The sequence below is a fragment of the Lissotriton vulgaris genome, chromosome 8, assembly GCF_964263255.1.
Source record: "Lissotriton vulgaris chromosome 8, aLisVul1.2, whole genome shotgun sequence".
In the NCBI taxonomy this organism is placed as follows: Eukaryota; Metazoa; Chordata; class Amphibia; order Caudata; family Salamandridae; genus Lissotriton; species Lissotriton vulgaris.
In genome coordinates, this window is record NC_141696.1 from 1,356,658,556 (window position 1) to 1,356,673,361 (window position 14,806).

General features: G+C 49.2%; 1 protein-coding gene across 2 annotated transcripts in view; it reads right to left on the reverse strand.

Annotated features, from left to right (window-relative positions):
* Positions 1-11,712: 11,712 nt before the first annotated feature.
* The window catches only part of ANKRD49 (ankyrin repeat domain 49), a 49,116-nt gene continuing 46,022 nt past the window's right edge, over positions 11,713-14,806 (reverse strand). Inside the window, exon 3 of one of the 2 annotated variants that reach the window (XM_086935306.1) lies at positions 11,713-14,531. In XM_086935306.1, coding sequence (XP_086791432.1) covers positions 14,064-14,531 — 468 coding nt within the window. In that variant the 3' untranslated portion in view covers positions 11,713-14,063. The remainder of the gene's footprint in view (positions 14,532-14,806) is intronic. The other variant, XM_086935307.1, reaches the window with a different exon arrangement.

Here is a 14,806-nt window from a genome sequence, read left to right on the forward strand (position 1 = left end):
AATTTAATGTTAGATTTTTAAACACATGATGAATTAATTAATTATTTTGCTATTTCTCTAGGGAATTGGTTGCCGGGTCTACGATAAACAGCGATGCGAGTAACTGGGGAGATTGAGAGGGAAACATACGGCATGGCTATGCTGAACATCAGAGCAGAGCACATTCATGCAATTAGATAGGCAGTCTCACCAGAAAATTGTTTTGACATGAAGTTCAAGAGATCCTATATCTAGTGTGGCAAGAGGAGAATAAAGGCTAGAAAAAGTAGACATTACCGATTCACTTCCCAAAATGTAATATGTCATCATTAGATGTTATTACGGAACTAAGATATTAACTAAATAGTACTGCCAACACAAAACAAGTAATATAAAATGAGAATCAGGCATGCACAACCAGCTAAAGGCAAAGCAATCGTGAGTTTTGGCATGTCTAAATGGATAGCACTTTGAAATACACGCCAATACCCATGAGTAAGATACCAAGTGGGTCGCCCTCCATTTCTTTTGGTTTCACGTATGCAGTGCATGCGCGGTCTCTTTGAGACATGCCGTATCTAGAATAGGGGCATTAAGCACCGTCCCTTATTTAAATTGCCTCCTTTTTCCGTCCTTCCTAAATGCCTGCCTTTCATTGGTTAAAATGCTCAATAGTTCCTCCTTTTCTACTTCTGTAACCTCCCAGGAGGACAGCCCCTGCTAGATGTGTTCTTACCCTTCATATTAATGTAGCTTACTTGGAGAATACTCTTTTTTTTTGTTGGGCTCCCTCCGCTCGTGCTTGTTTTCTTGGCTTCGCAAATGCTGTAAGGTTCCTGGCCGATACATTTGCTTGTGCTTTTTTTGGTTTCACAATGCTGTACTTTCGTGGCTCAGTATGGTGCCCGCTTAAAGGATGCCACGCTTCCACTTCTACATCTCTGTAGCACATGCTTCACGGACACCATGCTTCTAGCCAAGTTCTTAAAATATATTTATCTCCGCATTACCGCCTGCAGCCTGTCAACCACTCTCTCTCCCCCACAGCAGTTGCTCTTCTGGTTTGTTTGAGCACGGTAGATAGCGGGCCAAGCTGCACGTGCGCCTACACGGAGGGTGGCAGCGGACTGTTATTACATGCTGCGTCTCTGCCGTCCCCTCAGCTCTATACTTCTAGGTGCATCAGGACTGAAATGAGGCAGGCTGCCGAGCCCAGAACGGGGCAATGGATTACCACATTAGAGCTCAGCCCTGGGGCATAGTGCCAATATCGGCCACACTCACTAGCTCTCCTGCAGCAACGTACATGTCACATAAATTAGCAGACAAGACAACATTTGGTGGGAAAAGTTGCTGCAGGTTTATTAGCATACCAAATATGCCAACTTGGTGGGTTATCTTACAGACGATGCAAAGGCAAGACGCCCCTCGCGGCCCACCACCTGATGGGCCAGCTGGCATCGTGGCATTAGCCAATCAGTGCCTAGCAGTTGTGGTGAGGGGATAGCCCCTCCCACCTCTGGTGAACCATTGGTCCACCCGATTACTCACGCCACCCCCCCACGAGGGGCGGAGCATTCAAGCAACCCCCGGTTGTACAGGTTTCCACCCGCCCGTAGGACAGACGGGGTGCCGTCGCACCCCAGGGTCCACCGCACAACCTTCCTGGGGATATTAGGCCTCAGCACCCTTTGTGCTCCTGAAGAGGGTACCCCTGAGTACCTTTCTGCTCTGGATCGCCCTGTAACTCCGCCACAGCCCTAGGTGTGGCGACTGTCGCAGCCAGAGCCCACACCAAGGCCGGCGCTTCTACTTACATCCCGCTACTTCCAGTGCCTCCCCTAGATCCAGGAGGAAGAAGCCCATGCAAACTCTTGACAGATGTACCCCATTGTCCTCGAAACACCTTGTGGATTTGGCATGAAGCAACCCGTTTCTTATGAAGCCAAACCCCATTTGTTCGGTGAATTTACACATTGCGCTGTTCACTCACCTGTGCGCAGCCTCCATTGCTTGCCCAGATCGGGCTCCCTGCCACAGGAGCCGAGGAGTGATCTCGGACCACCGTAGTTCACATCTCCCTAGCTGGTTGCTTAAGTTGCAAAATGTGGCCTTCATGTTTGCCCAGGGCCGTCAGGTCGTTCCCCCCAGGTGTATAACTAACACATTGGGGGGGACGGGTGACTCCCCCGGTTCCTGCTATAGTGTGCTCAACAACCAATTCCATCACATGCCCGGGTATCCCAGCCAAGTTATCTCGGTGTGGGAAAAGCCATGCCTCCACTTCCTGCTTTCCGTCCACTGTGCCAACCTGCAGATGCCAGAGTGGCCAATCACCCAGCGCTTTGTTCCTGGCAAATAAAGAAATGTGATGTTGCAAAACGCTTATTGACACAACGCCAAAATGCAAACAGTCAAATACACTACACAACACACTGCTGCCAGTAACCAAAACTGATTGCTGCAAGCATATTAACTTTCGTGGCTCATGGCCATACAAAATTGCAAACAGAAAATTGACTTCACAACACACTTTTGGCCAGTTGCCAGGACCCGGCTGCTGAACAGATCTTAAGGCCGAATGTATCTCTTGAAACAGTGGGATTCCCAACGTCCTACCTGTTTGATACCCTCTGCTGGTAACCCTTCCTTAAACGCTGTAGTTGCTGCCCCTATGCGGAAAAAGAGGCTGCAGAAACGCTGGATAGGGTCCTTGTTGCCAGACAGCGCCATGCACGCGTGCATGATGTGTTCCACCTGGTACTTTGTAAGGGGCGTGCTGTCTGCGTGGAGAATAAGGTAACCATCTGCTGCAGGGCGTAGTGCCAGATAGGGGGCGACCTGACTGACTGGACAATACCTGCCATCACCCAGGCTGTGCAGCCAAAACACCCTTCCCTTCCCGAACTGATCCGTCTTTGACCTTCCTAGCGTTATTTTGAGGGAATCGCATGAGAGCAGCGCATCTTGTATTTTCAATGCCACCACAGACATGTCATTCTTGGCTCTAGCCACCAACTCGCTAATTCTAAGTGCCCTGAAGAAAGCCAGGCTGAATGTAGCCGCAAACACTGTGGCCTCAAAAGCTGAGTGAGTAGCCTTGTGCATCCAATCTAGCATCCCCAGCAGTGTCTCAATGTCTATGGGGGACCTATTGTCCGGTACCTTTGGTTCGCTCCTAGCCCACCCTTTTAATGCTGCTCTGATCACAAAAGCTTTGGTTGGATCTGACTGGCCCCTTAGTCTAGCATGGTGGCGGATTGCTGCAAGATGGCCCGATATCCAAGAATGGCTCTTCCCCTGGTCTTTCGCCCACAATATGAACGACTGTACTCTGATTTTTAAGGAGGACCCGCCTTCTTCCCAGTCTCCAACCACTGAACAAAATATTTGAATGCAGGACCTATATCTCTTGTTTGTCCTTGGCGCTAAGGATAGCTCACCCAGCCCACTCATTCGATTTTCCATTTCAACAGGAACCACAGGTGTGACGGGAAAGGGGTCCCCTCCTCTCTCCCTCTCAGCCACGCCTCCCGTAACCGGCGCCACTGAAAATGAGAGAGAGCATCAGTTGCTGTGTTCTGTATGCCCTGAATGTGTCGTGCCCAGCATTCAACATTATTGTACAGACACGCCCGCACCAACTCCCTCAAGAGGCACAAAACCAGGGGGAAATTCGCTGACTTTGAGTTAATGGCCTGAACTACCGCCAGATTGTCAGACCACAAGAAGACCCTTTTAGCCGCCAGCACTACCGGCCACAAGTGGAATGCCACCACAATCAGGAACAACTCTAACAGTGTGATTTTGGCCGTGATCTTTTTCTTGTGCCAGGCGTTGGACCATTTCTCCGCAAACCATTCCCTGTCTTAAATGGCCCTGAATCCTTCCCTGCCTGATGTGTCTGTGTATAGGGCTAGGTCCAGGCTGCCTGCCCAGGGAACCCTCCAAATTACTGAGCCGTTAAAATTAGCCAGGAACTTAGCCCACATGGCCATGCCTGGTCTCATGCCTTTGCTTAATTTCACCATGTGATGCTTCTTTGTGACCTTGGCAGTGGCCCTGGCTATCCTTCTGGCAAACACCCTACTCGCTGGGATGACCGTGGCTGCACAATTCAGTTTCCCCAGTAGGCTTTGGATGCATTCCAAGCTGGCCCTGTCCTGCCCAGCTACGGACTGTATGTGTTGCGCTAGGTCACAAACCTGGTCTGCCGGCAATCTGGACTCCCCTGCGATGGTATCGAGCTCGAACCCCAGAAAAGTTAAGACCTGCCCCGGACCCACCGTTTAACCTGGCGCGACGGGGACTCCCAAATGACAGGCTAATAGTTCAAAATCCGCAAGGGCCTGCTTACAGTCCTGCGTGCCGTCACTCCCTATGAACAAGAAGTCATCTAGGTAATGGGTCACCCCTTCCACCCCGTAGGTGTCCTGTAGGGCCCGATGCAGGAAGCAACTGAAAGCCTCAAAATATGCACAAGAAACAGCGCAACTCATAGGTATGCATTTGTCATAAAAGTACCTGCCCTCCAGCATGAAACCCAGCAGTTGATGGCTGCTCGGGTGGACTGGTAGCAAGCGAAAAGCAGATTCGATGTCTGATGCTAACCCGGCTCCTTTGCCCGCTCTCCTGACTAGGTCCAAAGCCACGTCCTTAGTACAGACTTTGGAGCAGGTGCCCTCCTCCAGCCCATGTTTAACTGATGCCCCTTCTGGGTATGAGAGGTGGTGAATTAATCTAAACGCTCCTGGTTCCTTCTTAGGCACCACCCCAAGGGGCAAGACCACAAAATTATCCAGCGGGGGTTGCAGGAATGGACCCGTCACCCTGCCCAAGAACCTCTCCTTCTCTACCTAGGCCCGGACTACCTCTGGTTGTTCTCTCGCTGATCTAAGGTTGTCGGCCACTCTGCTGCCCAGGAAACCCCGTAGGATATATTAAAGCCTTTGCTAAATCCAAACAGCAGCAGCATGGTTCGTTGGGATACCGTCTGAGGAGAGGCATGATGTTGGCCAGGCTGACAGGGGAAAGGCCTATGGTGGTGTGCACAGGTGTTGGTGTACTATCTGTGGTAAAAATGCTCCGTGATCTTTCTGAGTCGCTCGCAGGGACAAGATGGTGCACAGGGGCGGGCGATCGGTGGGGGGTGGGGGGGAGCTAGATAAACTGGTGATCTTGCAGCCTCAACTTTGTTGTCCGCCTTTGCCGGCTGTCCTGCTTAGTGTGGCAGAAAACTGCTGGGTGGGGCCCGCCACATGTGTTACATGCGTGCTGGAACTTGCACGTCTTACCCCAAGAGCAGGATCCATTGTTAAAAAGGTGGCATGATTCTGGGGGGGGGGGGGGGGGCACACCATTGTTTCCCCCCCTGTGTGCTCCGCGAAATGCCTGTTTGCCCCTTGTGCCTGCTTGAAAGGCCCCCTTGGGTAGAGCTTGTCCCCCCCTGTGTGTTTACCTGGGGGCCTGCGCTCGGCTTTGCGCGGGCACCCATGTGGTCCATCCAAAGCTGGACCTCTTTTTGGTCCCAACCCATCTCCGGGCACTGGGACATCTTCCTCCTAAACTCCCTATCATAATTCAACCAGCCATTACCCCCCCCACTTCATAGCCTCATTGTGTATTGTTGTAGGGCCCTGCTCTGGAAATGTCTCCATCGTTACAGAAGCTAGGATGGAAAAAGCCTCAAGCCAGTTAGCTATGTTTTTCTCTGGCCAAGGTTGGTATTTTACTTTTTTATCATCCTCCTTCGCCCCTATCTTTCTGGCATCAAGGCCATCCTGGCCCACCAAGAGCAGGGTAAAAAGGTCTATAAAATCTGGCCTCCAAATTCCTTCTTTGGCTGCCTGGGGCACCTGCAAAGCCAATGAGCATTGCCCAGACAGCAGTGGGGCGGTGGTGACCTGTTGGAATATGGCGAGTATGGGAGCGGGTGCGATAGGAGACATTATAGATGTGGCCCCCGCACTGGTGTTCACCGGGGGTGGTATCTGGCTGGATGTTTGGTGGAGGAGCGAGACGGGTGCTAGCACAGTGATTTGCCCCCCGGAGGTAGGGGTTGCCGGAATCCCCACCGCCCCCATGGCCCCCATCTGCCCCACCAACACCTGCTGACCATACACTTGTCGCTGCTAACGTGGCTCCTTCCCTTACGCTGTTGCCTGAATACGGGGGGCTGGGCCCAACAGTACCTGCCTGTAACCTTGACAAAAAAAGTGTTTGTGTCCATGAGATTAGCAAGATCGCCCCTAGTGGCGTAGTTACCTTGGGCAACGATACTTTCCGTCGGGGAGGGCGGCGCCTGGGGTGGGGGAGCACCCTGCAGTGCAACGACCTCCTTGGGGGTCTGAACTGTTCTGCTTCTGGGTGGCGGATCCGCCGGGAAGTCCCTGATCGTGGGCTTCCGGACCCGCTTGGGTCTAGAGGGGCCCGCCTCTGCGCTGGGCTGCTGTTCTGAAGGAGGGTAAAATCGCTGACTATCCCAGAATCCTCCTGCTCGGGAGTGTTCATAATGCTGCTAGCCCACACCAGGCCTTTAACCGTGGCCATCTTGAGGAAATTCGCCCATTGCGCATCTTGTGAAGTGCCTGGCATCGAGTCCTCCACCTGGGACCGGGGAAAAGGAGGGGGGGGGGGGGCACTGGCTGTCCATGCTGACCTCTGCCGGTGGCCTGTGGTCCCAGTACCTTCTGCTTGCACATGATTCACCAAATCCTTTAGGGCGTGAAACGAGCTTGCCATACACAGCCCCTGGAAGCAAACAAATGTTAGCCATGCACATGCATAAAATGTCCTGCCCTATTATCTTTTAATCAAGATGACCAGAATGAGAATGCTGTACATTGACCAGCAAATGTCGGTAGAGGCCCAGGAAAAAGGCATTTGTTTAACAAAGATTTAGAAAATTACAGAATCTCGTGAAGCTATTTGTGTTGGTTGGAACATGGAGTATTTCCGTAACAGTTCCCAATTTGTAAGCATTAAGTCTCCGGTGCATGACTGGAAAAGCTGCTGCTGCTACGTTGCTTGTCTCAGCGGATAACTAGAAAATGACAACTTGATAGCAGTATCACTGTAATAAAATGGTGAAATTACGGTCTCAAATAAAATATAGCATCATCACCCAACTTCATAATACATGCAAATTACCTTCTCAATTCCTTATACAACAATGACCATTGCAAAACAATGGGTGCCGATAGAAATTGGCCTCGCGGGCCGGGGCCGGCACTAGGATATGTTTGGCAGGGAGGAACCATTCAAACTCACCCAGTGGGCCCGAGATCACCATGCCACCAAGGGAACACTGGTAACGTGATGGCGGAAAGGGGGGGGGGGGGTTACGCGGACCGTTCCCAGTGACAGCCTGGGAGCCCGATCGCAGGCTGTGGACATAGGCGAGAGTGCCTGGACTAGGTTCCAGTGTCCCCCCCCGCCCCCAAGGCGAGGGAGATGTGGGAGGGACGGCCAACAAAAATGACACCTCCCGCCGCTGGCTTCCCATGTGGCCTCCGGGGCCTTCGAACGAAGCGGGATAAGCCGGCAGGGGATCGGATGCGATGGTATCTGGTACAATATTGATCGGCCCTCGAAGACCACAGTTGGAAACAGAGTCTTCGGGCAGAAACCCTGTGGAAACTTCACAGTGCGGGCGAAGGCAGTGGCCCGCCGTCATCCGCCCTCATCGGGCATGCAATAAACTAAATAGCCCAATAGAGATCTCCGACCAAGGCTAAGTCCTGTCACCCCGCTTGGGTGATGGCGACCTAGGCAGACTTGATTACCCTGCTCCGCTCTCCATGTCCCACATGCTCATTCGCCAACACATACACATGGAGAAAAGGGAGGGGGGTGCAGGATGCACACCATCTTCCTAACCTCGCCCCCCAGGCCTCGACATCCTTGGCCCTCAGGCCACCAACCCGGGTGGCCTAGTCCAAACTCACAAATGCCACCATCTTGCGTGGAGGGAAGGTAGGGGGTGGATATGGGTTCAGCCTCGCAACATTCTGGCAACCCAGGTGCCCCCCCTCCAACCGACGATTGTCTGGGCACAAGGAAAAAAGGCCCGTAAATCACAGCTACCACCAAATACATGGCACAGAGGGCGCTGAAATACCGTCAAGGGATATGGAGGGCACCAGTTGTCTCCCTCCGCAAAGTAGGCCCGGGCGAACCTATTAACCCTGTGCGATTCCTAATCGCGGTGAGCACTGCCCTGTGGACCGAGCCCAAAGTCACTTGTCCTGTCTGCTCCCACCACAACTGGAGAGGAGGAGCGTCCTAGTCCCCGACACCGGTAACTACCGTGCAGGACATGTGGACCCCACAACCAGTTGTGCACCTGAAACCCCCAGACTGGAGCCCCCGTATGGCCGGGGGCAGCCCGCGAGACACCGTGCGTGCACAATGGGTGCTGCTCTTTAACCCCCCGCCCCCCACACCTCCCCAGGGAGCCTCCAGCCCTGGCCGGGCCACCATGCCCGTGATGCAATCTGATGGGAACTCGGGCGAGAGGGGAGGGGGGAGGGGGGGCCTGGGCAAGGATGCACTCACCATGCAATAGATGCAGCAGCTCCCGTGGGACACGGCCAAAACGGCATCAGGGTGCAGACAAAGAGGTCGCCAGGTGGGCGGGGGAGGCATATATACCTCCCCCGGCCCCCACCCCGGCCGGAAATGACATGCAGGCCCCTGAAGGGGTCGCCGGACACTAGGCTGTCCAGTGTGCCATCTTGTGGCACTAAAGGGGCCGCCCTCTTATGAGGGTCCCCTGCGGGGCCTTGTCGGTCAGCCCGCATTCAGAGCACGCGGCACACAAGACGAGGGGACACTGTGCACAGCTCTGCAGCCTTTCATTCTCCACCGTGTGTACCCAATCACGACCCCATGCGAAAGCGAGAGATGTCGGAGTGATTCCTACTCATGCCTTACTTTAACTGCTGCTACTACCGATTTACAATAAACGCTGATACAAAGTGCGAGCCAAATTTCCAGCAGGCTACTCCTGCTCTCTCTCTGCACTCTCCCTTCAGAAGCTGTGGAGTTGTTTAATTGCAGCTCTCTTCGCTCCCCTCCCCCACACCTAGGCTTGTGCAAAAAAAAAAAAAAAAGACATCCGTCCTAACTAAGAAAAGAAACAGCCTTGTTTGCTCAGAAAATGACGGTACTGCTACAGCAGAAAACACGTCAGGTTGGTTTATTTATTCCTTCTGCTGTAAACTTCATTAAGAGCTTTATCTTAAGTTTAATATTAAAAACTATTGTAGATTTGTAATTTCCCTCCCATTTGCATCAGTTAATGTGACCTGTGCCAGAACGCTGTTGAGTGATATACAGGAAACACACCCTACCTAATTGTAGCACGTCGTGAACAACAGAGTATTCAATTACCCTTTGTGCAGCAACACAACGAGGCGTCTGTTTTGTATGTGGTAAAATTAAATGCAGGCTTTTAAACTGTTGACAGTCTTAGTGGGTCGATTGTACTGTTTGATCACTTGCGGTGGAAACCCTGTTTCGGTGACACTTCCGGGGGCCTCTGACCTCTGAGGCAGTCCTGTCAAGCGTCACGCAACAGGTGTGACGCTCACGCATTTCAGTGGGGTGATCCGCATCACCGCACTGAAATGCATAGTCACGCATTTTGCCACCTGCCAGGTGCGCCACCAGCGGCACCTGTGCCCGGAGAGACATGCTGCTGCCTGGGCTGAGTTCCTAAAGAGTTAAACTGATCTGCTCTCAGCTCTGCGGAGTGGCTGAGAGCGCTACAATGTATCTCAGCACTCTGCCCGGTTAGGTAGCTGCCTGCTGTGTTGCCTGGAAACAATTAATGTGGGCAATAGTGGCTGCGGCGCCAGCGCGGCGCGCCTCTTAACTCAGTCAGACTCTTCACACACACTCACATTGCTCCAATTAGAAGGAGGGGCTGCCCTCTCTGTCGATACTGTGCTCCTGTCAATCACCGTGGCACTATGGGGGCTGTGATTAAAATCCGGATATGCCGGCGGTAGAGAGTGCCCTCATGTCCGAAAAAATTAGACAGAAGCGGCGCGGGGCAATCCGAGTCAGTGGAGTGCACTGCACTGCAGGCAGCACGAGACTCGAGTGTCTCTCATGGCCACCCGCCGCGGCGCAAGAAGGTGGAATAAAGGATGGATTGCGGCGGGCGGTTTGCTGCGCCGCACAAAACACTGTAGGCTGCGCCACCTTGAACTGGCAACGGAGCCGGACAGTCTCAGCTGAGTTCTGGCCAGAACTGCGAGCGGCCGCCCCGGGGCCGGAGGCCGAGGAGTGTCGACTCGAGTGTAGCCAGCAGCTGCCTGGATCATGAAGACAGTCCAGAGTGCACATCGTGGCTGGGCAGGAGGCAGTAAGTGACCAGCAGTCGGGTCGTCACTCTATAAGTAAGTGAAAGTCAACGACGGTATCATTATAGTATAGCCCGTGCATCCGCCAATTGTTGTCGGCTCGGGCTCGTTTCAAATGGTAATCTGATCTCCTAGGCCTAAACTGTTAACAAGCCTTTTTTCATGCATGAATAGCAAGCAGAGTTAGTGAAAGCGTACGTTAGAGTAGACGCCATCAGCGGTGATCTGACTTAACATATGTTTATATTAGGCTGCTGCTCATCCTTTCTGACCGCAGAACTACACAGTGGAGAAGCCTGTTCCCTGTACAGGGTGTGTGGGGGGAAGCGGTAGTGCCCGGTCAGTGAGTGAGTCAATGTCAATGGATACATGGGTGCTGTAAGGGCGGGCCAGCCCAGAGCTTCAATGAAGCCGAAACTACTGCCCTTGAGCCACTTGGTATTTATTGTTTGCGCCCACTGGCTAGAGCAGACAACTGAGACCATGGTGATTTTACCCCTGAGACACGGATGTTACAGGTTAAAGCTTTCCCTTCCGTTGCTGTTCTGCCGTCAGTCTCGAGACAGCAGGTCAGTAAATATATGGGGTGATTATGTTAGTCTATTTGTGGGCCTGTCGGGCGTGCGTGGGTGGGTGTGCTGGGTTAAACTCATGATTTTTGTTCGGATAAAAAATAATTATGGCAGCAAGCTTAAATGGATGAAGAGTGCAACACATGCAAAACACGTCTCCTTCAGCGCTGTCTATACTGGCTGATGCAGCAGAGTTACTTAAGATGAACAATGGTGCCTCAACTGTTTTATATAATCAACTCTGAAAGCGGTTTTCAGGACTTTTGCATTAGTTTCAAGTCATTTTTAAACCTTCCCACTTATCAAAAGTTTGAAGTTTCTTGTATTTTAGCTTTTTCAATAGCACTGTCAGTTTCACTCGTGCAGTTCAATGCCACTCAGAAGTGCATTGAAACAATGGAAATGTCATACATAACCAATCTGAAAACTTGGTGGCGAAGGTGTAAGTCGTGATCTCCTACCGTTGCACTGACTTCCTATGCTGTGAAAATGTGCCTTTCCTGGCGCAGTCACTTTGTTCAAATGGGTGTAATTTATATGTATATGTTTCCCTCGTCTTCGTTGCTTGATTTCACTCATAGTTGTTGAAATGTCACTCATAATTACACTTAAATTATGAAAATGTTACACATAGCTATCTGAAACCTTGGCAGCTATGCTGAGGTTAGTGTAAAAGGAACAAGATGGTCATATTTCGCAGCCAAAACAACTATAATCTCGATAAGGGTTGTCACGCTCCATGCAAGCAACACATTTCTGTTCTGATCCGTTCTTTCCCATCCTAGTGCATTTTGGGTACTGAAGTCTGGTATTTCATAACTATTTGAAACACAATGGCCCATGTCTAAAACATTGTCTTGGTGAATAAAAACGTATTTTGGGGAAATCACCTAATTGTATTCTTAAAACTGCAAGCGGAGCAAGACCCAGTCCAGAAGGCAAAGATTCATCCATGTACTCATACAGGTATCCATCCATTCAAGCATTCATACAAGCATCTATCATTCCAACAACCCATCCATCCTAAAGTCCACCTCAGCTTCTTAAATGCTCACATTATATAGAGGGGAACCACATAATTCCACTACACACCACATATATCCACTCCACTTCATAATACAAGTATAAAATATTTACATTAATAGCTTTAACTCTCATTTTCTAAACAAAACACTCCACTGCAAACAAAATAACATAGGGAAAACACTGCCATTTACAACGCCAACAGCTCTAACTTTCACAAATGTGAGACCAATTGCATTGCAAATGCTTGTTTCATAAGTGGCCACAGTGACCCTCAGCTGGTATAGACATATTTGTATAATAAATGTACAGCAACCAATTGAGACTCTAAATATAGATACATAAAACACATTCACTGTGGAAGAAAAACAATTGATGGGTGGAATGCTGGACAATGCAAACATTCACCGCAAGTCACAAGGATCTCGGTTTAATCCATCATTCTTTTGTTCACCAAACCACCCAAGTTTGAACCCAGCCATATGCAGCCATATGCAAATCAGTCTTGACCCTGTTCCTTGGGGGAACAGTCCAGCCCAAACTGCCGAACCAGGTCCTCCCTGGACCGGAAACAAGCATCCTAGGACCGGTTTCAGGGCATCACCCTTCATCAGCCAGGCTAGCTTCAATCCAGTGGTGTATTGAACACGAGAGCCACGTCTGGGCATACTTCCCACTTAGGGTGACAACTGCAAAAGAAACAATTGATGGACAGTATGCTGGGCAATGCAAACATTCACAATCAAAATCTTCAGGTGTAAAGAGGTGTACATACACTTATTTAGAGCTGCTTCCACTACTTGCTACTCTATGCAACAGATGTGAATGTATAACAACACAACCATGGTACAAAAGGATAAACATACTTCTCTGACCATAACATTGGAGCTTGATCTCTATTACCGATTCACATGTGACCACTGCAACCATCCAATCTAGTAAAAGACAAAGGCTTCCCACATTAAGCTAAAAAATCATGTATGTCAAGATAGCATTAAGACTCGGGGGCACTGCAGGATTTTAGTAAAATGCTTCGGATAAGGTCACAGTATAGAAATGCCTTTGAGCCAACATCCACCAGGACAGGCTATTTGTTTATTCCAAAACAAATTTGAGGACAGTAGTCCTGAGACAAAATTGAACATCTGAATCTATAAGAAGACATCCAGGTGGAAAACTCTTATTAAAATGTATACAGCGTTTTCCCTTTTGAACAAGCACTTGGCAAGTGACCTGCCAGCATCTACTCACCTCCCCTGCAGCTTCCACATGCACAACATGTTTCTTGTTACTAATGAACAAATGGGGTCCAGTCTTAGAATGATCCAGTGGCGCGTCTATACTGTTCTTGGTCAATAGGCTGTTCAAACAACTCTACCCCGAAAAGCAGGGTAAGTAAGTGAAATGAATGTGTTTAAGGACTTGCTACAATCAATTATAATAAGTTCATATGTTTGCCATTTAATTTACCAATTTTGGCATTTCAAAAAACTGTCAAAGTTACCACTGTCCTATTTAATGGTGCTTAATTAATTGATTTGTGAAGAATGAAAATCTACTTGGTCACAGCGAGATTCAAACTTGTGATATGCATGTAACACAGATGTCAGCAGTGAGCACTTCATTTACTGTGCCGTCTTTCAGACAGGTAGTCCGGCAAGATTGGGCAGGAGAGTTCCTATTGGAACAAGATGAATGATGAGTGGCGTTATGACTTGGCTTGGTCTAAAGTGACACAGATGGCAAAAAAATGGATATGAATGAAGACCCAAGCGATTGCCACGGATTGAAACTTTTGCAAGTATTCCACTCATCATCTATTAGTTTTTCTTAGACATGTGGTGCACCTTTATCTGCTCATCTAATGCTATGTTCCTTTTTACCTTCTAGCTTTATTTCATCTACGTATGTATTTACATTGGTCTTTGAGAGATTTAAGTATTTTCAGGGCCTCAGTTCTCATTGGCCCTTTTTGTTTTTATTTTACGATTATATTATGGTCAGTTGCTGTTGTTAACAGTACAAATATCTTACCGACAGACAAATATTTTAAAGGACAAACATATATCCAAATTACACATTGAATAAAATGACAATGTAATATATGGAATGAGTAAGATCAGTTTTCAAACTGTGATACAGAGTTGATACAACTCTCAGCAACTTCAAAAAGATAGTAATGAACATCTGTACGCCTTGCAATCTCGTATGCTGTTTCACCCAGGTTATTTTTCAGATTAGGCTTTATGTACCGATTCATCAAAAGAAGTTCAAGAGTGTCTTTACTGTCTCGGTTTCCCGCAGCCAGGTGTAATGGTGTTAGCAAACCTTTTGTCTGAGTGTTGATATCTGCACCATGCTGCAGCAGGAAAGAAGCTACCTTGGTGTTGTTCCACTTGCAAGCACTATGAAGAGGGGTCCATCCATCCACAGTAACAGCGTGAACATCTGCACCATGTGCAATCAACTCACGAGCAACCTCTACATGTCCGTTGTAAGCAGCTCGATGCAGCGGGGTGTAGAAATCTTCATCCTTGACGTTAACCAGCATGGAACATTGAGACAAAAGTCTTTTCACTGTGGCCACCTGTTAGAAATAGTATTCACATTAGCAAACTTTGTCCATGCTTTAAACTTTAAATTACCTACTTAACATAATACAATGAAGCAGAACTTTAAAAATTTTTTTTTTTTTATAACAATTCTTTATTGATAATTTTTGATCATTCTTTCCCACCCATCCCACCCAATTATAAAAACAACCCCATGCAAACAGGCAATGAATATAAACAGAAATATTTTAGATTAAACGTTATGCAAATAATAAGCGCGACACACAACAGATAAGATCATAACCATACA